Source organism: Chlorella variabilis, assembly GCF_000147415.1.
Source record: "Chlorella variabilis unplaced genomic scaffold CHLNCscaffold_31, whole genome shotgun sequence".
NCBI lineage: Eukaryota > Viridiplantae > Chlorophyta > Trebouxiophyceae > Chlorellales > Chlorellaceae > Chlorella > Chlorella variabilis.
Genome location: NW_005435057.1, coordinates 36082 through 59172, shown reverse-complemented (window position 1 = coordinate 59172; position 23091 = coordinate 36082). Strand labels below are relative to the sequence as shown.

At 65.3% G+C, this 23091-nt stretch overlaps 7 protein-coding genes across 7 annotated transcripts in view; 5 read left to right on the top strand and 2 right to left on the bottom strand.

Moving 5' to 3' along the window:
* Positions 1-214: 214 nt before the first annotated feature.
* On the top strand, positions 215-2623 carry CHLNCDRAFT_37444 (hypothetical protein; the record flags this gene model as incomplete). Its single annotated transcript, XM_005843389.1, has 7 exons — positions 215-383; positions 523-644; positions 785-945; positions 1121-1322; positions 1566-1692; positions 1963-2069; positions 2310-2623. 7 exons carry the CDS (start codon positions 215-217, stop codon positions 2457-2459), a joined length of 1038 nt encoding a protein of 345 aa, XP_005843451.1. The 3' UTR covers positions 2460-2623.
* Positions 2624-2665: 42 nt separating this feature from the next.
* Positions 2666-9326, bottom strand: CHLNCDRAFT_55172 (hypothetical protein; the record flags this gene model as incomplete). The annotated part of the gene is made up of 18 exons (XM_005843359.1): positions 2666-2759; positions 2941-3026; positions 3193-3447; positions 3562-4362; positions 4550-4660; positions 4852-4959; positions 5087-5191; positions 5360-5512; positions 5710-5778; positions 5987-6130; positions 6312-6386; positions 6583-6722; positions 6927-7047; positions 7258-7395; positions 7602-7754; positions 7901-8018; positions 8228-8548; positions 8695-9326. 18 exons carry the CDS (start codon positions 9324-9326, stop codon positions 2666-2668), a joined length of 3624 nt encoding a protein of 1207 aa, XP_005843421.1.
* Positions 9327-9704: 378 nt separating this feature from the next.
* Positions 9705-10224, top strand: CHLNCDRAFT_141064 (hypothetical protein; the record flags this gene model as incomplete). The annotated part of the gene is made up of 3 exons (XM_005843388.1): positions 9705-9821; positions 9911-10031; positions 10136-10224. 3 exons carry the CDS (start codon positions 9705-9707, stop codon positions 10222-10224), a joined length of 327 nt encoding a protein of 108 aa, XP_005843450.1.
* A 3391-nt stretch (positions 10225-13615) lies between these two features.
* On the bottom strand, positions 13616-14374 carry CHLNCDRAFT_16757 (hypothetical protein; the record flags this gene model as incomplete). The annotated part of the gene is made up of 3 exons (XM_005843358.1): positions 13616-13771; positions 14046-14116; positions 14275-14374. Coding segments are annotated over 3 exons (327 nt in total), but the record flags the coding sequence as incomplete, so codon positions are not given.
* A 1698-nt stretch (positions 14375-16072) lies between these two features.
* On the top strand, positions 16073-17733 carry CHLNCDRAFT_55170 (hypothetical protein; the record flags this gene model as incomplete). The annotated part of the gene is made up of 6 exons (XM_005843387.1): positions 16073-16346; positions 16461-16516; positions 16636-16734; positions 16888-17047; positions 17226-17393; positions 17504-17733. The coding sequence occupies 6 exons, from the start codon at positions 16073-16075 to the stop codon at positions 17731-17733; spliced, it is 987 nt and encodes a 328-aa protein (XP_005843449.1).
* Positions 17734-18766: 1033 nt separating this feature from the next.
* CHLNCDRAFT_141061 (hypothetical protein) lies at positions 18767-19544 on the top strand (the record flags this gene model as incomplete). Its single annotated transcript, XM_005843386.1, has 2 exons — positions 18767-18943; positions 19044-19544. 2 exons carry the CDS (start codon positions 18767-18769, stop codon positions 19542-19544), a joined length of 678 nt encoding a protein of 225 aa, XP_005843448.1.
* A 1605-nt stretch (positions 19545-21149) lies between these two features.
* The window catches only part of CHLNCDRAFT_55168 (hypothetical protein), a gene marked incomplete at both ends in the record, with an annotated part of 5215 nt that continues 3273 nt past the window's right edge, over positions 21150-23091 (top strand). The window contains 4 exons of the mRNA XM_005843385.1: positions 21150-21344; positions 21419-21626; positions 22525-22607; positions 22870-22917. Of these exons, the coding sequence (XP_005843447.1) occupies positions 21150-21344; positions 21419-21626; positions 22525-22607; positions 22870-22917 (534 nt within the window). The remainder of the gene's footprint in view (positions 21345-21418; positions 21627-22524; positions 22608-22869; positions 22918-23091) is intronic.

Below are 23091 nucleotides of genomic sequence, written 5' to 3'. Positions count from 1 at the left end.
CCTCAAACATGGCTCTATGGGGTCAGTTCACGTATGGGAGGGGAGCGCCGCGCGGGCTGCCAGGAGCGAGCGGGGGCGGGGGTTGCCCAATCGGGAGGGTGCCACATCAGGGGGCAACACATGCCCTCCCCAACATTCAGCAGTGTGACGTTAACCAGGGTCCACGTTCTTCTTCTCTTCAGAACCCTTGACTGCTCCTAACACAGTTCGCGACATGCTGTTTCTCAGTGCTCTGAGGCGGGCATGCGTTGTTCCTTCCGTTCAGCGCAGATGGCTCTCTGCTCCCGCCGATCGACTGCTGCTCATCAAAGAATTGAGAGGCCAGACGGGCGCACCCGTGAACGACGTGAAGGCGGCCCTCCAGACCTCAAACTGGGATCTTGGTGAGTTCATCGCGGCAAGTCCAGTCCCTGAAAGGGTGCGGAAGCCTCCGATTAAACGCTGCACGTTGCCGCCGCATCGCCGGCTGCCGCCGCCGCCGCCACCCACCTGCCGCCGCACACTGCCGCCTCCGCCACGCAGATGCCGCCATGAGTGAGTTGCGCAGAAAAGGGCTGGCGGCGGCCACCAAGAAGGCGGCTCGCCACGCAGCAGAGGGGCTGGTGGGGATGGCGCGGGGTGATGGCGTGGTGGCGGTAGTCGAGGTGCGGACCCCACCGCTGCTCGCGCATAGTGTTCGCCGTCTCCGCAGGCCTTCGCGCGTGCTCCATCCCTGCAGCTGCCCAACAACCTGCCCTGCCTCCTACCCACACACCACTCCCACCCCGCTCTCTCCATTGTGCAGATCAACAGCGAAACCGACTTTGTGGCGCGTAACAGCCAGTTCCGCGCTCTGGTGGGCTCCGCGGCGGCAGCCGCGCTGGCCGTCAGCGCGCCGCGCCCCGGCTGCGCCGCTGAGCTCGACGGGGAGGTGCTGCGTGCGGCGCGCATGCCCGGCGGCGGCACGTGAGCGCACCCCGCCGCCTGCCGGGGCCTCGTGCCAGCCGCTTTGCTGTCGAGCTGCGTGGTGCGGTGGGTGCTGTTGCAGCATGGGTGGCAGGCAGGCTGCGGGGGACCTGGCGGTTGATCGCGGCGCGAGAGACGCCTCGCCTTCCCCCCTGGCCCCTCTGCCTGCCTGCAGGCTGGAGGAGGCGGTGGCATCCGTGGCGGCGTCGGTACGTGAGAACGTGCGGCTGCGGCGCGGCTTCCGCCTCGCCGCGCCCGGCGCCCTGGTGGGCGCGTACCTGCACCAGAAGGCGGGGGATGAGGCGGGGCGCATCGCGGGGCTGGTGGCGCTGGCCAGCTCCCAGCCGCTGGCGGGCGCCGGCGCAGAGCAGGCGCAGGTGGGCAGGCAGGATGGATCGGGGTGGGCGCCTGGGCCTCGAGCCCGTTGCATGTCGGATCGTTGCACGCTGCACGCCGCCCCGCCCGCACGTAGCACGCCATGGCGGCAGTCACTGCCAGTCAACTGCTGGTGCGAGGCTGCCGCGTGCTGCTGCGCGCCACCCCTCGCCCCGCGCCCGTTGGCGCCACGCCCCTGCCCTCGAGCAGCCGCCGCGCCCCTCCCGTCACCGCCTGTCCCGCAGGAGCTGGCGCACAAGCTGGCGATGCAGGTGGTGGCGGCGGCCCCCCGGTTCCTGGACCGCTCCGCCGTGCCGGCAGAGGCGCTAGAGGCGGAGAGCCGGGTGCTGCGAGAGCAGGCGCTCAGTTCGGGTGAGGGCTGGGTGGAGGGCTCTGTGTTGCTGGGCGCAAACAGCTGCAACAGCGTGTACCGGTGGGCTGCTGCTTCCTGTAGGCAGCGGCGAGGGGCGCAGGCAGCACGGCAGGCCGCTCTGCTCCCGCTTCGCCCCGCTTTGCCCCGTCGCCACCCCCGCGCCCCCTGCTGGCCAGCGCCTCCCCGCGCCCGCTGCGGCCCGGGCGGCGAGGCACACCGCGCTGACCGCTGGCCGCCGGCTGCACGTGCCGCTGCCGCCACGGCTGCAGGCAAGCCCGAAAAGATTGTCGACAAGATTGTGGCGGGGCGGCTGGACAAGTATTATGGCGAGGTGTGCCTGGCGGAGCAGGCGTTCATCATGGATGGGGACCTCAAGGTGTGGCAGCGCTGCTGGGCGCGTCTGCGGAATGGGGAGGTGCCGTGTGTACTGTGGGGTAGCGCGAGCGCCGCTGGCGGTGGCTGCATGAGCGAGGAGTGCAGCAGGCCGGCGCCTTGCAGCTGTGCAGCTGTGGTGAAAACGAAGGCTGCCCCCAGGCCTGAACTTGTTGCCGATCGGATACTGCTGGTGTCGATGGTGCCCTCACGCCTGCCGCTGCCCTCGGCTCGGCGGCTGCAGGTGCAAGACGTGCTCAAGCGGACGGGCAAGCAGGTGGGCAGCGAGCTGAGGCTGACGGGCTTCCTGCGGGTGCAAGTGGGCGAGGGGCTGGAGCAGGAGCAGAAGGACTTTGCCGCAGAGGTGGCGGAGACGTTAAAGGCGGCAGCCTGACTGCCCTGATAGGGGCAGTGTGACGAGCGCACCGCATTCACCTGTTCACGTTTGATTCATCTCCATTCAATCTATCTGTCTTGCCGGCGGCATCATGTCCCCGTCTTGTCTGTTTACAGCACAGGGTGGGCATCCAATAACAGTGCTGTAACCAGCTGCCATTCACAGTTACTACAGACACCATGGCCGATCCAGCAGCGCCCTCCTCACAGCTGCCGCGCGCCGCCGCCGGCCTCCCGCTCCCGCTGCCGGAGCGCACGCAGCTCCTGCTGGCTGCTGGCATCCCTGGCCTCCACCTCCCTGCAGGCGGCGGCGCAGGCAGGCAGGCTCCTGGGGCCCGGCATCCGGCTGTGCAGCTCCTTCGGACGCTTGAGACACGCTCCAGCCCACTGCTCTCCACACATGAAATCAACGAGCGGCGAGTCTTTGGCCTCAGTTAGGGCCTCCCCGGCACACCCCGCTGAGGCTGGTGGGGACCCACCTGATGCGCCCCTTCAGCAGATCCAGCTCGCGGTGCTGCACGTCGATGGTGGAGGCCGCACGCTGCGTGTGCTGCGCCAGCTCAGCCTGCACGCGTGGCGCCCACCCAGGCTCGCCCCCAAGCACTGCTTGCCTCCAAGGGAAGCGTGGAATGCATTACCAGCAGCAGCAACGGCAGCATCACTGGCAGCAGCGACGGCGGCAACCGAGGCGGCAACAGCAGCAGCAGCGGCAAGAGGCAGCGGCGCCCAACCTGCGCGCGGGCCAGGTCAGCAGCCAGCCCCTCGGCCCGCTCCCCCTCATCCCGCAGCTGCGCCTGCAGGCTGGCGCTGCCTGCCGCCATCCTGCCGATGGTGGCCTGGGCCTGGGCCTCAATGCTCGCCAGCTCGCTGGCATGCAGCTGCTGCAGGCCCTCCACTCGCTCCGTCAGGCGCGCCACCTCTGCCTGCAGGGGCGCCACCGCCGCCGCGCGAGCCGCCTCGGCAGCCTGGACGGCCTCGCCCTTGGCCTGCACAGCACGTGTGCGAGGCAACTGCACTCATTGCGTGCCATCTTTCTTGGAGACAAACATCAGGCTACAGCGCCAGCTCAGGTGGGACCAGCAGCCGCAAGTCCCACCCACCTGGCCAAACTTGTCCTGGTGGCTGGAGAGCGCGGCCTCCAGCGCCGCCACCTGCTGCCGCAGGCATGCCACCTGCGCATCCCCCGCCGCCACCTGAGCCAGCAGCTCCTGGCTGCGCCCCAGCAGCCGCGCCAGCCGCCCCTCGTTAGCTTCCAGGCTGGGTCCAGCTGCCGCGGCCGCCGCGCCCGCCGCCGCCGCCGCGGCCTGCTGGCGCTTGCGGGGAGAGAGCAGCCGGGAGGGGGAGGCTGGCGAGCCGCCGCTGCTGCCGCCAGGCAGCACCTCGGCCTCGACTGCCGCCAGAGCTGACTCTATGGCAGCGGCCTCAGCCTGCTCCACATGCTGCTGCACCGCCTGCGCCACCTGCTGAACCGCACTCTCCAATTGGGTGCCTGTGTCAGCCCCTGCATCCCGACCGGCGCCCAGCAGCGCCTGCAGCGCGGCTTCTGGCAGCTGCGGCACCGCGGACCGAAGCGCGGCCAGCAGCCGCTGCATGCCGTCGCCCAGTCGAGACAGCCGGGCGCCCAGCTCAGCCTGCCGGCTGTCGGCGGCGGCCGTCTGCTGCTCCAGCCGCTGCTGCAAGGCGCCCAGCCCCGCCTCATAGCTGGCCAGGCACTCTGCAAAGGCGGCCGACACATCCGCCTCTGTGCTCTGCCTCAGCTGCGCCTGCTGGCCGCGCAGGGCGCCCATCTTGGCCCGCACCTGGCCAGCCAGCGCCGCCAGCTGCTCGCGGTGCTGGCGCTGCAGCCGGTCCCGCTCGCGTACCGCCTCCCGCAGCCGCCCCTGCAGCTCCTGCACAGCGTCCTGCAGCCCGGGGGAGCATCAGGAGTGCACCCACCGTCGCTGGGCGTGCCTGCCACAGCCGCCACCTCAGTGCTCCACACCGCCAGCTGGCGGCATGGCTGGCGCAAGCTGTCAGCATGCCCTTCGCAGCGGCACACCACGTCAAGCACGTTGCCAGGTCGCTGCCAGCAAGCGCCAGCCCACCCACCTTCAGCGCCTCCACATCCTCCTGCCGCACCGACCCCAGCGCCGCCGTCAGCTCTTTGAGCTCCGCGTTGCACCGCTCCGCCGCCGCCAGCTGGGACTCCAGCTGGCCCACCTGCAGTGCAGGCCCAGGCACGCAGGAGGTGGCAGCAGGCATGGCCGGCAGGACCAGGCCCGCCACGTCTGATGGCGGGACCAGACCCGACCCGGCCATTGCTTGGTGGCCAGAGAGCCAGGGTCCGTGCCGTGCCTTGGAATGCTGCGCGCTGGGCAGACTGACCACAGCGCAGCCGCCCGCGGCCCCACCTGCTCCACGTGCTGCTGCCCCAGCTGGCACAGCGCCTCCTCGTGTGCCCGCCGCGCCTGCCGCAGCAGCGCCTCCCCGCCCAGGCACCGCTGCTCCAGCACATCCACCTGCCGAGTGAGAGGGCGGGGCGCCGTACCAAAGCATCAGTCCCACACAGCAGCACTCAAATGCCGTCACCGCAGCTAGATCGGCGCACCCACCAGGATCCAGCTGGCCCAGGGCCTGCCCTCCCACCTGCGCCTCCCACTCCTGCCTCAGCTGCCGCCGCTGCCCCTCCACCTCCTGCTGGTGCACCTCCCGGTGAGCCATCAGCTTGGCGCCCAGGGCATCGCACTCCGCCTGCACATGAGCAGCAGCGACCAGCAGCGGCGGCGGCGGAGGCAGTACCTTGCGTCACCGGCGCCTTGTGGCAGCGGCAACAGCTGTGCGGGCCCAGCAGGCATGCCACTCAGCCATTCTCTCAGCCGGCTGGCATCCCCAGCGCTTCTGGCTGCCCATGCCCCGCACCTGCAGCGCGGCGACCAGCTCCTGCTTCTGCTCCAGCGCCGCCTCCAGCTCCCACACCTCCCCAGCCAGCCGCTCGCCGCGGCGCTCTGCGTCCGCCGCGGCCACGGCGTGGGCGGCAGCCTCGCGTTGCGCCTCCTCACACCGCTTCAGTTCCTGCAGCACAACACATGCACCGCCCCATACCCTCAGGTTGAGCAAGCCTCGTGCATCCACGGCCGAAGCTAAAGGCATTGCCCGGATCAGCGATGCCAGCTGCCGCCGCTGCTCCTGTGGCTTGCCTGCGCCAGGTCCTCCTGCGCCGCCTTCAACGCCGCCTGCGAGCCATCCAGCGCGTGGCGCAGGCGCGCCACTTGGCGCCCAGAGCTCATCGCGTCGTCGTCCATGTCGGCGGTGGCGGTGCGGGCGTCCTTGAGGGTCTCCTGCTTGGTGTGGCACGACCACAGCAGGCACAGCATCGCGCACAGCGTGGCACGCATTGCGCAGAGTACGCACAACCTTGGGCAGGGGCCAGCCGTTCGGACAGATCTGCCAAGGTGGGAGCCTGTGCATCTCCAAGCCGAGCCGGCCCGGCAACCAGCCGGCCCAGTACCGCCAAGCCGGCACCCTGGCCAGCCCCCCAGCGCCCACCTTCAGCCGCGTCACCTCCTTGTCGCGCGCCGCCAGCTCCCGCTGCAGCTCCACGCACTGCGCCGCCGCGCGCTTGGCCTCCTCGCCCAGCGCGTGCGCCTGGGAGGAGGCGCGCTGCCGCTCGCCGTGCAGCTCGTCCTCCAGCTGCAACCACCCAGATTGGGTTCACACAGACCGGGTTCACAGATACAACTCTCAATTCAGCTGAGGGAACGGCAGACGTGCCGACGCATGACGAGCTGTGAGGCGCATGAGCAAGCAGAGCAGCCAATGTGTGAGAAGGCAGGGGGCGGGCGGTACGGTGCGGTACCGCAGCCGTGCCGACCTGGCGGGTGCGCGCCGTCAGGCTGCCGATCTCCTGCTCCTTTGTCTCCAGCTTCCACTGCGCCTCCCGCTCCGCCTGCAGGCAGGGCCGGCCCAGTGGTCCGCGCAGCGGCGGGAGCTCGTTAGGCAGGCAGCCAGGCCGCCTGCCGCCGGCACCGCAGCTTCCTTCTTGCAGAATGCCAGGCAGGCTGGGGCTGGGGTTGCCCATCCTCTGGCAGGAGTAACTGGAATGTATCCCATCGCCGGCAGGCACCCCCGCTCGCCTGCGCCACCCTGCTGCTCATCTCCAGCTGCAGGTCGCCCTCCTTGGCCGCCAGCCGCGCCTCCAGCAGCCGCACGTGCTCGCCCCGCGGGATGTAGTCAAGCACGCTGCCCCGCACGCCGGGACTGCCGGGGCGCAGCATCCCGGCGCCTGCGCGCGGAAGGGAAGCAGCAGCGGGGTGCGGCGAAGGCGGCGTGGGTTGGTGCCGCCTGCCGCTCGGCGTCCTCGTGCCAGCTGCTTCCTTCCATTGAAATGGCTGGCTCAGCTGCTCTGCCGCCGCTCCACTGATACCACACACACACACACACACACACACATCCTGCTGCCCGCAGAAGCTGCCATTTGCCAGCTCACCACCGCCTCCCTGCACGGCGTGGGCCTCCAGCTCCTGGATGCGCCGCTCATAGCGCAGCGCCTGCTGCTGCAGCTCCAGCCGCAGCCGCTCGCCGTGCAGCTCCTCGGCAACGGCGGCGGCCTGGCAGCGGGGAGCAAGCCGGGAATGCAGGGGTGAAGGAAGCAGGGCAGCGGGGCGCAGGAGCACAACGCATCAGCATGCAGCCACACTTGCATCGGCGGGCAGAGACGGCCAAGACGGTGCAGGCCCAGCAGGCAAACTGCAGTCACTGCGGCTCGCCTTGCTGGCCCGCTGCCGCTCCGCCTCCGCCTCCTGCTTCAGCGCTACCACCCGGTCCTGGCACGCAGCCAGCTGCTTCTCGCACGCCCCCAGCCGGCTCTCTGCGTCCGCCTGCAGAGCCTTCATGTCTGCCTGCAAGCCCTGCAGCTGGCGAGCCTTGCCCTCCATATCGCCGCGCAGCGCAGCTACCTGCGGGGCCGGGGCCAGCGATGGAGGGCATGTGGGATCCCAAAGGAGTGCAGGGGTCGGGGCTGTGCCGCGGCCCGCTGCTGTTGCTCTGAGCGGTAGGCCCACCACTCCTGTAGTTGCAGCCTTGGAAGCCAGCAGCAGGACCAGCACCGCTGCAACCTTTCCGGGCGCAGGACCAGCCAGCCAGCCAGCCAGCCACAGCCCACCTCCTGCTCCGCCGCCGCCAGCTTGCGCTGCGCCGACTCCTTCAGCTGGGCGCGCCGCCCCTGCTCCTCCTCCAGCCTCATCTGCAGCTGGTGCGCCTGCGCCTTGAGGCCCGCCCGCTCCTTCAACGCTGCCTCAGCATCCTTGAGCGCCTCCTGCAGGCGCAGGCAAGGTGGGGGGCAGCCGTGGCGAGCAGAACACGGCAGGGGATTGCCTGCGAAATGCCGCTCTGCCCAATCGCACTGCTGTTAAACTGAAGTAAGACACCCGGCCTGGCAAGGTGGCAGGTGGCAGCACGCACCTGCACGGCGGTGCGCGACGCCCCCGCCTCGGCGCTGGCGGAGCTCTTCAGCAGCTTGCCCTCCTTGATCAGACCCTCCAGCTTCTCACCCAGCCGCACATACTTGTCGTGCAGCTCCCTGGAGGAGAGGGAGGGTGGGTGGACGGGGAGTGGGACGGGCGCAGCAGCAGCACGGCAGCGGCAGCGGTTGGTCAGGAGGAGAGCAGGCACCAGCTCGGCTCGGCTGCGCACGGCGGCTTGTCTGCGGCTGCTCAAAGCGGCGCCCTGCCCGGGGCTTCCTTCCCTCTATTCCATCATCGCCGCCCCAGTTCAATACCAAACCAACACCCCAACGTGCAGCCTCCAGCCTCCCGGCTCCGACCCCAGCTGCGCTCCGCCTCGCTGTCGCCCAGCAGCTCCTCCAGCATCCGCTGGTCCGCCGCGCCCTGCGCCCGCTGCCTGCGCAGCTCCCCATTCTCGCCCTCCAGCGCCCGCACCCGCTTGGCCGCCGCCTCCACCTTGCCNTGCGCCACCGCCAGCTCGGCGGCGGTGCCCGCGGCCGCGCCCGCCGAGCGGCTGCGCCCGGCAGACACCTCTGCCTCTCGCGCCACCCACTCGCGCGACTGGCGCTCCAGCTCCGCGGCCTGCTTGCGCAGCACGTCCTCCAGGCTGCAGGGGTCCGCAGGAGGGTGGGAGGGCAGGTTTCGAGGTGGTGGGCCGAGGCAGGTGGCGACGCCGAGCAGGTTGCAGCTGAGCTGCCGCCAAACAGCGTGGCCAGAGGCCATCAAGACAGCCCGAGAGGGGCCGCCACTTACCTGTGCAGCTCTGAATCCTTGGCCTCCAGCTGCTCCTTGAAGAAGCGCCGGTCCTGCTCGTGCTCTGCCGCCTTGGCAGCCACAGACTTTAGGGCGGCGGCCGCCTGGGCACGAGCGGCGGCTGCTGCCTGCTCCGCGGCACGCTTGGCCTGCGCTGCGGCCTGCACCTCCGCCTCGCGCTCCTGCAGCGCGCTTTCCAGAGCTGCGGTCGCTGCCTCCAGCTGGCCCGCGGCGCTGGCGTTGCGTGCCACCTGCTGGCCAGCGTGGCTGGCGCGCGCCTCGGCCGCTGCCAGCTGCTGCTTGAGCTCGGCGGCCTGCTGGCGCAGCGCCGCCGCCTCGCCGCTCTTGGCAGCCAGCTGCTGAGCGTACTGCTGCAGCTGGGAGCGGTAGTCGGCTGCCAGTGAGTCGCCCATCGTGGGTGGCGGGGCCGCGGGCTGATAGGCAGCAATGCCCCCTTCGCTGGAGTACAGGCCACCGGGCAGAGCTCCATCCTTGTGCCGGAGAGGCGGCGGCTGCTGCGGGCTGCCAGCACCAAAGTCGCGGCCCAGAAATTTCTGCACGGAGGGTGAGCGCAGCGAATCGCCCAGGTCCTGGGCCGGCGCGCGGCGCAGGGTGCCAGTGGTTGGGTCCATCGATGTCCTGGCCAACAGTAGGCGGCGGCGGTGGGACGGGTGGCGGGTGTCGGGCGGCGGCCGCTGGCGGTGGGCGCAGGTAGCGCGCAGTTCGCTGCCTTCGGTTGCTTCGATAGCGGCTGGGGGGCTGTCGGAGGGTCAGCCGATCCAAGGCAGGGCTCCTAGGGGTTTGACCAGACTCCCAGCCGGCTGTCAGCACCGCGTCAACGCGCCCATCGAGAGCAGCGACTGCTCTCGATCGAATTGGACATATCGAAGCCTCTGCTCTTGCCTTTTCTCAACGTCCACGTCGGATTTTGCCAGCTAGGCCCCTTCCTATAATCTGAAGCTCCCTTCCGCTGGACAGTCGCACATGGTCCCAGGGAAGTTGCAGACGCCATGAGCGCTCCCGCCCTGAATGTATATCGAGGTCTGCTCCGCAGCGCGTCGGCAGCCTTCAAGGGCGATGCCACCATGCTCTCGGCGGCCCAGCAGGAGATCAGAGCAAAGTTCGAGGTGCGGCAGACCCTGCCGGCCCTGCCAACACCGTCCGCCGCCACCCTGCCTGCCGCCGCTCACGCCATCCTGCCGGCCCACGCCTGCAGGAGTCGCGGCATGTGAGCGACCCCGCGCAGCGGCAGCAGCTCCTGCAGGAGGGCAGCGAGGCAGCCGACTTCATCCGCACCAGCATCGTGCAGGCAGCCAGCAACGAGCGGGGGGCCTTTGGTGGGTGCCAGCCACCGGGAGGCGCCGCCTGCTGCCGCCAGCACCGTACCTGTGCATCCTGCTCACTGCTCCGCACCGCTGCCGGCCCCACCCTGCCTGCGCAGAAATGAAGATTGGGGAGGACCATTTGGGAGGCCTCGTGGAGGAAGTCACGCCCGACATGAAGCTACCCAAGGAGCGGAAGAAGAAGTGAGCCGAGAGGGGAGGCATTGGCCCAGCCCCCAGCCCCCAACCCGCTCCTCCCTTTGCTGCCCCTGTTCCCTTGCTGCATCCTCGTTCCCTCTGTTCCTCTGCTCGCCTCTTCCCTGCTCCCCTGTAAGCCTCAGTGGTCATTCACGTGTGTCACATGACGGGCAGCAAAGTAGAGAGGGGACAATCAGCGGAGGGATCAGCGGTCAAGAGGGAGCAGGCGGGGGGAGCACGAGGGAAAACAAACAAACGGTTGTCAGTTCGGCACAAGTTCACTGCGTAAAAAGGCGACTAGAATGACCTGGTAGGCAAGCGAGCTGTCAGGTAAGTGCGCTAAATTCGAGATGAAAGGGGGCGGTGCCCGGGGGGCGGCGGCGCAACACGCGCCGCCGCCTGCCCATCGCTGGGAACACAAATCGTGGTGCCTGGATCTGCCTGAGCAATAAAATCGGGCCGGCCAGCAGCGAGGGTGCGGGGTGGCAAGGGGGGGCCGCGCGGCCTGGGATGTGCCGTGCGGCGGCCCGCCGCCTCTGGTGGAAAAGGCCAGGGTCGGAATGGGGCCTGGGGAGTGCGGGCGTGCGTCGGCCATGGGCGTGCATCGGCGTTGGACATGCTAGGAAGTGCGTCAAAAAAGGCGGGGCCCCGGCATGGGGCCAGGAAAGGAGGGTGGGGTGTGTTGGGGGCGGCAGGAAGTCTGCTGCATCGTCCCAGCACCAAGGAGTCACTGTGCACTATCGGGGCGGCAGGGGGCGTGGCGGGCACGAAAGGACATGAAAAGGAGGCGGGGCATGGTGGGCGAGCGCCGCCTGGCAGAAAGGCCGGCCAGGCGGCGCGGGCTGACAGTTCGGTGCAGGGGCAGGTGTCATGCGGGCTACAGTCAGCAGGTACACAAACTGCAGCGTAGTGCAGGGTGTGGGAGGGCGCCGCAAAGGGCGGCGGCCCCGGGGCCACCGTGTGTAAACATCCCTTCTGGGAGGGGGCTGCGCGGCCATGGGGCCGGCGGCGCTACAACAGTACAGGGGAGCGAACCTCCTAAGCTTTTTGTTCTAGGGCATTCTTTTGGTCGATCAGAACTCGGGGTCCCATTCATTTGAAAAACTAGGGAAAAGAGGAACTAAGGGTTGAACAAGGCTCGGCGGGGGTGTTGGCGGGGGACAGGGGCAAGAAGGGGGAGCGTGGACTGCTGCCGCCCAGCCCATGCTGCGTGCGCCGTCAATATGGGGTGGGCGTGCAGGGGCAGCAGATGGGCCGCAGGCAGCGGCGGCAGCAGCGGCACACTTCAGTATTAGCACGGCGGGGCGCTCGGCGGCAAGCGCCCGGAAATAACACAACAGCGGGGAAAACGGTCGTGCGCTGCAGAGGAAAGAAGCGAGGTATCATCTGGCGTGTAGAAGAGCAACGCGTTGATATTCGCATAAAACAGCAAGCAAAGAGGAATAGCTGATAGGTGGGGCTCCTTAGGCGCATCGTCTCAATGTGCAAGCGAGCTGCGAAAGGCAGGGGCTGCTGCTGCAGGGTGTGTAATGCACGCCTCACAACATGGAGGGCGGCAAGCAGCCGGGGCTGCACAAGCGTCAAGGGGGTGCTGGAATGAGAGCAAGGTGTGTTGGAAGTGCAGTGTTGTGGGGGTCGGCCCGGGCGGCCACGTGGGGGACGGAAAAGGGCAAGGGTGCAGGATGGAAAAGGGCAAGGGTGCGGGCCCTCCGAGCAGTCTTATGGAAAACCAGCGGCTGGGTGTCGAACAGGCAATCCTGGTGCGGTTCTGCGTGAGAGAGGCTCTCGGAAAACGGGGAGCCGGGCTTGGTCCGAGTGCGGGAAAACGGGCTACACGTGGGTGGTCGGCGGCGGCCCCACCAGAAGGATGACGAGGGGCCACGGCGTGCCGCCCACCTTACAGCCCCAGGCCAAGGCAGGAGGGGAGGGCGGCGGGCTGGTGGTGGTAGTGGAAGTGGCCCAGGTTGATGGGCAGCGGGTGCAGCGGCTGGCGCGCACCCGCCGCGGCCGCCAGCAGGCCCGCGGGGTCGCCGGCCTGAGCCTGCAGGAGGAAAAGGGCAGCGGCCAAGGGTGTGCTGGTGTGACTGCATGCGTCAGCAGCTGAGGCACGCACTGTAAGGCTGCTGCACGCTGGCTCCCGGCCATGCCACCGCCGTGACCGGCCAGCAGCTGGCAGCAGCGTGCAGGCAGGCAGGCGCGCGCCCCGGCGCCGCTCCCACCTGCAGCATCGCCAGCTGGTGCTGCGCGGCCGCTGCCTGCACGGCGGCCTGCACCGCGCTGGCGTCCGGCAGCAGCATGCTGTGCAGCCCCGCGGCCAGCGGGGCACAGCCGCCCGCGCCAGCCAGGATCGCGCCCAGCGCCTCGCCCTGCAGCGGCCAGTGCGCGGCGGCACTGGCCGCCAGCAGGGCCGCGTGCGCGGGCATGCCGCCCGCCGCCTGCTGGAACGCCACCACCTGCGGCGGGGCAGGCAGGTACCGAGGTCGGGCACAGCCAGCCGACCCAAGCCACACTCGAGCCCAATCGGCAGATTGCCAGCACAGGAAAGAGCTGGCATGCATCTGCAGGGCCGCTGGCTTCTCTCCCCGGGCAGCTGTCGGGCAGCCGCACCTGGCTCATATCCTCAGAAGACAGGGAGAGGGAGGAGAGGGTGCGCTGCAGCACAGAGTCGGAGCCAAAGGAGGCAGACAGCGCGCTCTCCAGGGCCGGCGTGCTGCTCAGGCTGCTCACTCCACTGTCCGCCGGGGCGGCGGCGGCGGCCATCATGGCGTGGTGGTGCTGCTGCTGCGCCTGAGGCACCAGCAGGCAGCCCCGGGGCAGGGAGTCTGCAGGCGCGGTGGGGGGCCAGGGAGGGCACGGATGGTTCGGCGATTGGAACAAGGAGAGGGAGGTGTAGCCGCCGCAATGTGCCTCAAGGCGGAGCAGGGCACCCAGCCGTGCCGGCCGCGAGAGAAGGGGCGGCAACGCGGCACAGCAGGCACGGCGGAACGCCAGCGCCTGGTGCGCGTGCACCGGGCCGCGCCTCACCCGCCGAGCAGCCCAGCATCTTGACGCTGTCCTCGCTGGTGGCGGGCGTGGGCGACCATGAGCGCGGCGTGTCCTGGCTCTCCTCGGCCGGAAGCAGCGTGCCGCGGGGGGAGCTCGGCTCGGGCGACTCTGCAGCATGGATGGATGGGTGGGCAGGCAGGCAGGCAGGCGTGGGCAGGCCAGCGTGTGTGGGAGAGTGAAGGGCAGCGCTGCCCAGGCAGGCCGCCACCCCAGCAGGCTGCGCACGCAGCAGGGAGCAGGCGGCAGGCAGGGGAGCGTGCCAGGCGACCCGGAAACCAGAGCCGGCCGGAGCCAGCCAGCCGGGCAGCTGGCGAGGCGGGAGCAGGCAACCCACCGGTCTTCATGAGCATGGTGGGCTCCCGCAGCTGCTCGACAGAGTGGGCGAAAAAGCAGACGCTGCGGCGGCAGGCGGCGCCCTCCTTGCACAGCTGCGTGCGGTAGCGGCTGGGGTGCAGCCAGCACTCAAACACGCCGTGCGCATAGGTGCAGGCGTCGCCACGCTTGCAGGTGCCCTGCGGGCGGATGTGTGGCGGGGAGTGGAGCAGGCACGGCGCGTTCAAACGGACGCGGCAGGGGGGGAAACCGCGGCAGCAGGCAAAAGCCCTAGTCCCAGCCCGGCGACGACGACGCGGCACACGGCAGCGAGCCAGGCGGGGCTAGGGGCGCAGGCAGCGAGCGGCAGGCATTCGCGGCGGTTGGCTGCGCACGCGGGCGGGCATCGGCGGGCGGCGGCATGGGGCTGCCGCCCAGGGCGGCGTGTTGCCGGCTGCCGCCTCAGCGCCTCACCTTGCGGAAATCGGGGCAGGGCACGCCGTGGTACGTGTAGCAGCGAGGGTCCCGCCGCCGTGCCTTCTCGCCTGCAGCGCAGCAAGCAGCCGGGGGGAGTGCGGCGGGGGTTGAGGCCCTGGGGCGGCACCTTATCCTCGCGGCGCCGCCGCTCCCGTGCGCGCGCCGTACCGCGCAAAAGCCCTGCGGCCGGCCCAGCCCCCGAGCCCCGCGGCACGCGCGGCCGCACCTGGGTGCTGAAATGGGCACAGCGTCCAATCGTGGGACTCGGCCAGGCGGGGGCAGCAGTCGATTTTGAAGGAGAACATGCGGAAGGCGTCGGTGCTGTACTCGGGGCGCAGCAGGTCGCTGTCCTCTGGCGGCGGCGCCTCTGCGCAGGCAGGCTGCGGCATGGGGAGGCGGCGGCGGCGGCGCTGGGGCGTCAGGAGGGGGCGGGGCGCAGGTAGAGGAGTGGGCGAGGGTCCCGGCGGCAGTGCGGCGGCGGCGGCAGGGACGTGGCGGGAAACAGCGTGCGCGGTGCCCTGGGGCGCTGCCCGCCCCCCTGCCAATCCCGGCTCCCACCTGTGACGTCTCCTGGCTCAGCAGGTCGCAGGCGGTGAGCCCTGCGTGGTTGCGGAGCATCTTGTCCGCGCCCCCACACACCAGCAGCGTGATGACCCTCGCTGTGCTGCTGTTGGCGCTGCTGCAGGCGCAGTGCAGCGCCGTGTTGCCATCTGAGGGGCTAGGGGCGTTGGGCTCGGCGCCGGCGGCCAGCAGCGCGGCCACACAGGCCTGGGCGCCCGCCGCGGCAGCCATGGACAGCAGGTCTCGCTGCTGGGGGCCCTGCTTGGGGTCCTGCCAATCGTAAAAGGCGCTAAGGGACAGGCCCTGCTGTTGAGAGAGGGCACAACCCAGGGCGAGCACATCGTCCTTAGCGAGGGAAGCCCCCAGGCTGCCCTCCATCGTGCGATGAGGGGGCGGGGATGGAGGGAATTGAGAGAATTGAATTCAACCGCGATTGGGGAGAGGGCATCGCCCTTCCCGCCTGACGCCGGACCTCGCAGTCAGTGACAGGTCAGATGAGGTCTGAGCAGGGAGGGATGAGGACGACCACCCTGCGCAGCGAATGCTGTGCTGCCCGTGCCCGCCCTGAAACCAAATTCTCCCCCATCGGGGACGTGACCGGGGCACCGGGCAGCACTGCGGGCCGGGGTGGTGCAATGTGCTAGCATTTTCAGGCTGCACAGGCTCGTCGGCAATCTCAGCCTAGACCCGCAGGCATTTTGGGCACGAAAGGAACCCCATATGAGAGTCATCATATTTAGAGTCATCGACGCAGGCTTGCCGCCCAAAGCCTGGCACCTGCCTGGCGATGCCTGTGGATGGCAGCAGTGCGAGTCTGCCGCCAGCCGTCAGCCAGCCTGCTATCGGCTCTTTCCCGCCGCCGCCGCCGCCGCCGCCGCTGCCGGGGGGCTGCTCTTGTCAGAGGGCCGAATGAGATGGGGCATGCGCAAAAGGGTATGAGCACACTGGCGCAGCAGTGGCGGTGACTGCGCTGGCCAGGTCAAAAGAGGTTGCATGCCATGGTGATGTGTTGTGGTGGTGGTGGTGTGGTGGTGGTGGTGTGTGGTGCACACAGTGAATGCCCACGAAGACTCGCTTCTAGAGCTGCAGCGACGGGGAATGGCACAAGAGCCCCAGCCACAGCACAGGACAGCCCTGTTGCATTGCCACACTGCACCGCCGCCGACGCCATGCGGGGCGCTGACTGGACCAAGGTGTTTCATGCATCACCTGAGGCCCCGTTGAGCGATCCCCACTAGTGTACCGTCCAATCCAACCCAGTTTTCGAGCGACCGCTCCCAAACCTCATCGCCGCTGATCGCGAGCTCCCTCTGCGCCCTCCCTCTGCGCGCCTCCCGGGCTTAACATTTATCCCAGCTGAGCCAGCGCCGCCTTTCAACGCAGCAAGCAGCCGGAAAGCAGGCCCCCCGACACACATCCGCCTCGCCACCGCCTGCTGCCGCCGCTGGCGCCCCAAAGGAGCAATGGAGGGGGTAAATGAGGGCTCCGATGCCGAGGAGGAGGCGCGCCGCTTCCTGCAGCCCGACGAGACAGCGGGGCAGCTGCTGGCTCGGACTTATGTGGAGCCGCTGCACACCGGCCTGCCGCTCATCGATCGATTCCTCGCCTTTCGAGGCGGGCAGGTGCTTGAGGTTGCCTCGGCGGCGGGCGCCGGGCGCACCACCGCGCTGCTGCAGGTGGCAGCCACATGCATCCTGCCGCAGGTGGCTGGCGGCGTGACGTTCGGCGGCAAGGGCGGTACGTGTATGCGCATGGCAATACAAGAGGGCAGCGGAGTGCGGGCTGCCTGGGACCAGGCAGGCCAGTCTTGTCCCTGGCTGCCATCTTCCGCCATCCCCTGCCCGCCTGCAGCGGGCGTGCTGTTCTTGGATTTGGATGCCAAGCTGGACCTAGTGCGGCTGCTGGAGGTGATGCTTTTCTCTGGCGGCTGCTTGCAGTGATGCCCCATGAGGTGCTTTGGGCGCAGTCTGGCCGGTTGATCCCACACCCCGCCGTGCCTGTCTGCCCCGCCCACCCCTGCGCACAGATGCTGGACACACGCATCTTTGCGGCGCAGCAGGCGGCGGGGGTGCTGGAGCCAGACACGATGCCCGTGCTGGCAGACTGCTTGAGCCGCTTCCACTTGGTGCGTGGCTGCGCTGGGAGAGGAAGCAGACCCATCAGCAGCAGCACCTGCCATCATGATGGTGCCCTGCCGCAGCATGCAACAACAGCGGCAGCGGCTTGCTCGCTCTCGCCCAGAAATCGTGCCGCACGCGAATCCTATTCACCCCCGTAGGTGCGCTGCCACGGCAGTTTCGAGATGCTGGCGGCGTTGTGTTCTGCACAGCCTACCCTTGATGCCCTGGCGGCGGCGCCCGGTGGTCTGGCATGCCTGCTGCTGGACAATGTGGCCACCCACTACTACCTCGACAGATCAGCGCGGGGCCCGCCGTCGGGTGCGCGGCGCTGAGCGCTGCCGGAGGGGAGAACTGTTCTGTGTTGCCGGTTCGGCTTTGCTTCTGGTGTTGCTGCTTCGAGCGATGCTGCTGCAGCTGCTGCTATGTAGTATACAGCTCCTGCCTGCCCTGCCCATATCGCACGACTGCCCTCTTCGCCATGCGGCATGCCTAGCAGGTGGCATCGGGGCGGCGAGCAGCTTGTTTGGTGGCGTGCCAGACCTGGCGCGAGAGGGGGCGCCCCTCACCCTCTTCCGCGTGCATGCTGCGCTGGCTGCCGAGCTTCGGGCGCTGCAGCGGCGCTACCGCTTGCCAATCATCGCCTCCAAGCACCTGGTGCTGCCAGGTGGGAAGCGGTGGGAACGCGTGGCATGATGCTGGCATGGTGCCTGCACTGCCCGCCGTGTGTTTTGTTGCCATCAGCATGCCTTGCCTCTTGCCTGCCGCTGCCTGCAGGTGGCAGGGAGGCAGACAAGGATGGCTGGGCACACCGCGATCCCATGATGAAGCCCTGGCAGGACCTGGTGACGCACCGGCTGCTGCTGCGCTCAGATGGCGGTAGCAGGAGCAGCAACAGTGGGGGAGGAGGCAGAGCGGGTGTGGTGCGGCTGGCCAAGTGGCATGCGCCAGAGGACCCTGCTGTCATCCGCTTTGAGATTCGCTCTGAGGGCATCCTGCTGTCCTAGACTGTGGCAGTTGCATTTACATGTGAATGAAGCGGGGCTATATATATACAACGACATTTGTGAAAAGAGCAGGAGTAAAACAAAAGTGTCCAGACAACCCCAAAGCACACGGCCCAGAATTTTCCAAACCAGCGGGTAGGGCCGATGTATGCGGGTGTGCTGCTGGGCACGGCGCAGCACCAGCGCAGCAGCGCGCAGGCGCTGGGCTGCGCCCCCCAAACGCGCAGGAGGTCATTTGCGATCGTCACTGGCGCCGGCAAGGCCGTTGGAGGAGGAAAACGGAGTGACAGCCAAGGCCCTAATGGCAACCGTGGTCCTCAGTAGTTGCAACCCCCCAGGGACCTTCGCAGTAATGTGTGCATGTGACTCCACTTTGTAAAACTAATCTTGTGCATCACGCATGGCGCCCGCCTGCATGTTTCAACCATGCACGGCTAATCCATTGCAAATTCGTTTGACTTTCTGCAAATTCGTTGCTTTCTTTTCTATAAAGCAAACGCCCTCCTTTCTTCTTGAAAGTCATGTTGAATATGATGCTGAGTCAGCGTCGGGTGGGTTGACGGCCCACCTGGAAGGTGCAAGAATGCTGCAAGCGCCCAGAATGCTGCAAGCTGCAATTTTCAGGCTCTAAAGGTTCGCATTATGCGCAAGTCCACCAGATCCCCTAGCTTATCCTGGCTGGCGGTATATTTGATGTTCCTTGTGGTTGGCATATCTGTGGCGCACTACCGCTCAAATAGTTGTCAATGCTGCGGCGAAAAGAACAGCGGCGAGAAGGAGCCATCTAACAATGCGTGGAAGGCACATCACCGATTGGCCATCGCCTACCTGTGCCGTAAGACGCACTCGTCATACGGCCATGACAGCATGTCCAATTTAGAACGCAGCCTGGAGCTGTTGCACCAGAACGTCCTCGCAGGACCTACTCAGGCCGACGTGTTGGTGATGCATGAGGGTGAGTAGAGCATGTGAATGCCGGTGCGGTGATGGCGGACTTTTGACACCCATGTTTGTTCATAATGTTTCCTTCGCCATGTCCTTCCGAAAAGGCGACTTTACTGCGGCCGACCAGGCACAGCTGACCGCGGGCCGCCCCCACGTGCACTTTATTGAGATGACCACGCGCTACTGGAGCCTACCCGCCTTCCTGAATGAAAGTGACGTGGGCACCTGGCTATATCCCAAGTTTGCAGTTGGATACCGCCACATGGTACGCTGCGCAATTTCAGTCGTCCACGCTGCGCAACTTGCCCACACAGTGGTGTACCTTCCAAGTGTTTCATCGCTGCACCTTGTTTGATGGCATGCAGATCCGCTGGTTCGCTCTACACATCTGGAGCTTCATGGCTGAGGCCGGGTATGAGTGGGTGATGCGGTTGGACGAGGACTCCTTCATCCATAGCCATATACCCTATGACCTCGTTGAATTTATGGAGGGACGTGGCTTGCAGTACGCCTACAGGGTGGATACCCATGAGGATAAGCATTACGCTGTAGGATTCCAGCAAATTGTGCGCTCCCACCTGGCGATGTTCTTCAGGGACCCCTACCCCTCCGCGCTGCTGTCTCATTGCACACCCCCCAGCCTTGAGGGACTGTCGCAAGATTGGAATCACTTTACATTCTACAACAACTTCTTCTTAACAAATGTCTCCTTGTGGCACCGCCCCGACATGCGGCGCTTCCTGGAGCATGTTGACCGGACGGGTGGCATCTACACCCACCGGTGGGGTGATGCCCCAATCCAGACGGTAGCCGTGATGCTGTTTCTGCCAGAGGAGCAGGTGCACAAGTTTACAGATTGGACGTGAGTATTGGAACATCATCGACGCACTGATTTCTGCGAGTGTCCCTTAACACTTGGTGATGCATGTGTTCTGATACTGGGATCCCGTGCACGTCTCTATCCCGCAGGTACGAGCATGCCACACTTGGAGATGAAAATGTTCTGCTATGTGGTGGCATTGTGGCGGGCATCAACGACACCGAGGCTGAGCACCATCTGTCCCGTTTTAGCTCCACACATCATGGGCACGTCACACACTGCATCGAAGATTCGTGGTGCTAGGCATTGCGATTGTTTTGTTTTTTGTTTACAGTCTGAATGCAAGCCCTACATAGCCAGGGTGAAATAGGGTTTTGGGTATCCCTAAATAGCATAATTGGAATGACGCGTTGAGATGGACCTGCAACGAGTATTATTGCTGGGTTAAAAGAGGTGCCGAGAGGAACAGTGGCTGCAAGCAGGGGTACCTCTCTGCCGTAGTAGACCTCAATTGCTCGTTGCCCAGTAGCTCAATCGGTGAATGGCTCAATCGGCCGCTAGGTCTGTCACCCCCTGACTCGCCCCACCTACTAGGCCTCGTGGCCACCCCGTCCCCCACCCTCATCACAATATGCATCCAGTTCGCCAGCCTTACACACTGCCAGCTCCGTTTGAAGATGCCCCCCACATGCTGCTCACCTGCCCCCTTTACGCCCCGCTGCGCCTCAACTTTCCTGTCCTGTTTGCTGAGCCCCATCCTCCCACCGCTTCCTCCGCCAGAAACCGTGCCGCCTCGCCGCCTTTGCCGCCGCCCGCCGCCACCACTGGCAAGCCGCCACCTCCGCTCGGCCAGTCGCACCACCATGACCCATCCCTTCCTCACCAGTTTGAATTCATCTATAGCCTTTTCCAGCTCTACATCAGAGTTTGCATCCAGTTTGATGACATTGCGCTGGCCATGGATCCACGGGCTTTGAAAGCAATACATGGGTGAAAATCAGTTGAGAATGGGGACAGCAATACGAATCCAGGAGTACCAATATCATTAAACAACTTGTTGAACCGGATTTGTTCATTTGATGTAACATCAATGGCTAGAAAGCAAAACATTTCAATCCGCCCATTTTCTTGCTTCTGCACGACGGAGGGGCGGATTGTGATATCTTTGGTGATGTGATTTGGCAGCATTTTTTATATATATGTTCTGAAAATGCGGAAGATTGTGATTCCCAGTAGAAGGGGAGTGATTCCCACAAGTGTTATATTCATCATTGTCGTTGCAGCTCTTCTGTTCTCCAACCCATTTGGCAAATGCGTTGGGATTGTCGAACAAGCATTGCACACCAACCGTGCATACACCAGTGTAGTTGTTGCTGGCAATACTACTTCTGTCACTCACACACAATGTGAGAACGTCAGCAGCACTTCCATAAAACTCCAGAGACGGCAAGGTGGGTGAGCTTCTCGGGGCATCTCACATCGGAGACCGCCAACTAATGCACTATGCATGTTGTAGTTGATCTCCCTTTTGATATATAACAATGAGGAGGACTTGCTGCACGCCCGTTTCCTGGAGGCATAAGATTTCGTGGGTAATTCGCAATAGCGATTCCCCAAAGCTGCATGCATCACTCACCATGTGCATCACACAATGCTTGCAGACGTGTTCGTCATCATAGAGGCGCCGTTCACCTTCCGTGGGGACCCCAAACCATTGCACTTCCAAGATGCCATATGTCGCCGTTTTGAGTTATTTGCCAGCAAGATAGTGCACATTGTGATCGAGCGAGATACGACCGACCCGGATATGGAGGTTGCGGCATGGCATCGCGAGTTTCAAAGCAGGGTGAGCCAAGTCAGCTCAAAGCCAGCAACCATGTGTTGTTAACGTTGCAAAACATTGTCATCGGTACGCTGCAGCTGGCATTCCATCAAGTGGCAGACAAGCTGGATATCCAGCCCAGTGACATCATTTTTCAGAGCGACACCGACGAGCTGCCCACCGCAGCGGCTCTCCTGACCGCCAGAAACATCCCAGTAAACGGGTTGTCTGCAAACGATGTGGCCATCCCCGTGGTCGATCTGCACATACAGGGGTACAGCCTCTCTCTCTCACATTTTGCTGAAGGTGAGCTGCGTTGCACAAATATGGAAGACACGCAGCTAGATTTAGAGGGCATACGTCCAGTTGACAAGTGCCCCGCTTAGCGTTTTCAAGTGCAGGATATGTTCAAGATTCTGAGAGACAGAGCCAAACTGTTTCGCTATTCTGCAAAGGATACATGCTCTTTTCAGAGTATTAGGTCTGATTTCAAAACCGACAGCTGCCCAGCGGTGGGAGGATTCAGGGCAGTGGTTAGTTTTCTGCAATGTTGAGCTCAAGTTGTGCAAACACTGCATGCCACCCAGCAGAACTTGGTAGAAATCGAGGACGCTGGCATCCATGCCACGTACTTCTTCAGCCCCGAGAACATTCGGGTGAAACTGCAGTCATTTTCTCATACCGAGTTTGACAGGTATGTTTATTCGTGCTTGTTTTTTTCACGGTAATTCCAGTAGCGTGAGATGTATTCCCAGTGTCCAATATTGCCCTGGCAAATGATGACGCATCATTTTGCCATCTTCCCAGGCCCCTGAATGTGACCCAAATGGTCGAGGAAGAATGGGATCCTCAGGGCTGGTGGATGCGACGGAATGATCCGGCCACAGATCTCAACCTGATGAGCTAGTTCTTGCTTTACCAGACTTTAAGCCCACACAAGCAAGCAAGCATGAGATTCAAACCGGCGACGAGGGCGTTGCTTTTGTCGCAGACTGCTGAGCTGGATCGGATGCAGCACAGGCACCGTTAACACAATTGCAAACAAGTCTCCCACACCCCGTCACTTCCCCAATTTACCCCCTCTCTCATCTCTTCGCCTTGATGCATACGACTCTGCTCCTCTCAGTTACTCACCCGGTGGGCCTGAGCATTCACTTCCCATATTGAGTGTAACGTCAGTTGTAAATATTGGCGGTTTATGCAGCAAGCGCTGCAATCCAGCAGCCACTGGCACTAAACCCCTGCGCGGCAGTCGTGGGCGGCCCAGCTGGCCCAGCTGCGCGGCAGGTGCGCGGCCATCATTTGTCCAGGCCAGGCTGCCTGGCGCGCACGCCATGTGCGCAGCCTCCGTTTCTGGCAGCCTCCATCGCAGGGGATGGCAGGAAGCAACGCAATGCATACGCAATGTACGCCATTACAATCACAGGCTGGTCATGGCGCAGCGGGCGATGAGCAACGCAATGCATGCGGGAAATCGGTATCGAAAATCATCGACTGATACAACAAAACATGATGCATACATGTCTCTCTTTTCCTCTGTCTCTCACAGAGCCTATGCTACGAAGTGGACCGTCTCACCAGCATTGAGGCGCCTCCGGTAAGCTGCCATGCCGCCGCCGGCCTCGACCTTGGCATACTCCTGCGGCACACAGTTCGTTTGAGCATAATCTGGAACAGCTGGGGAATATGCCAGCGTTCTCGGCGCTCTTACCTTGAGAACTTTGGCAAGAGCAGTCCACGGGACGATGAGGTTGCGATCCCTATACTTCAA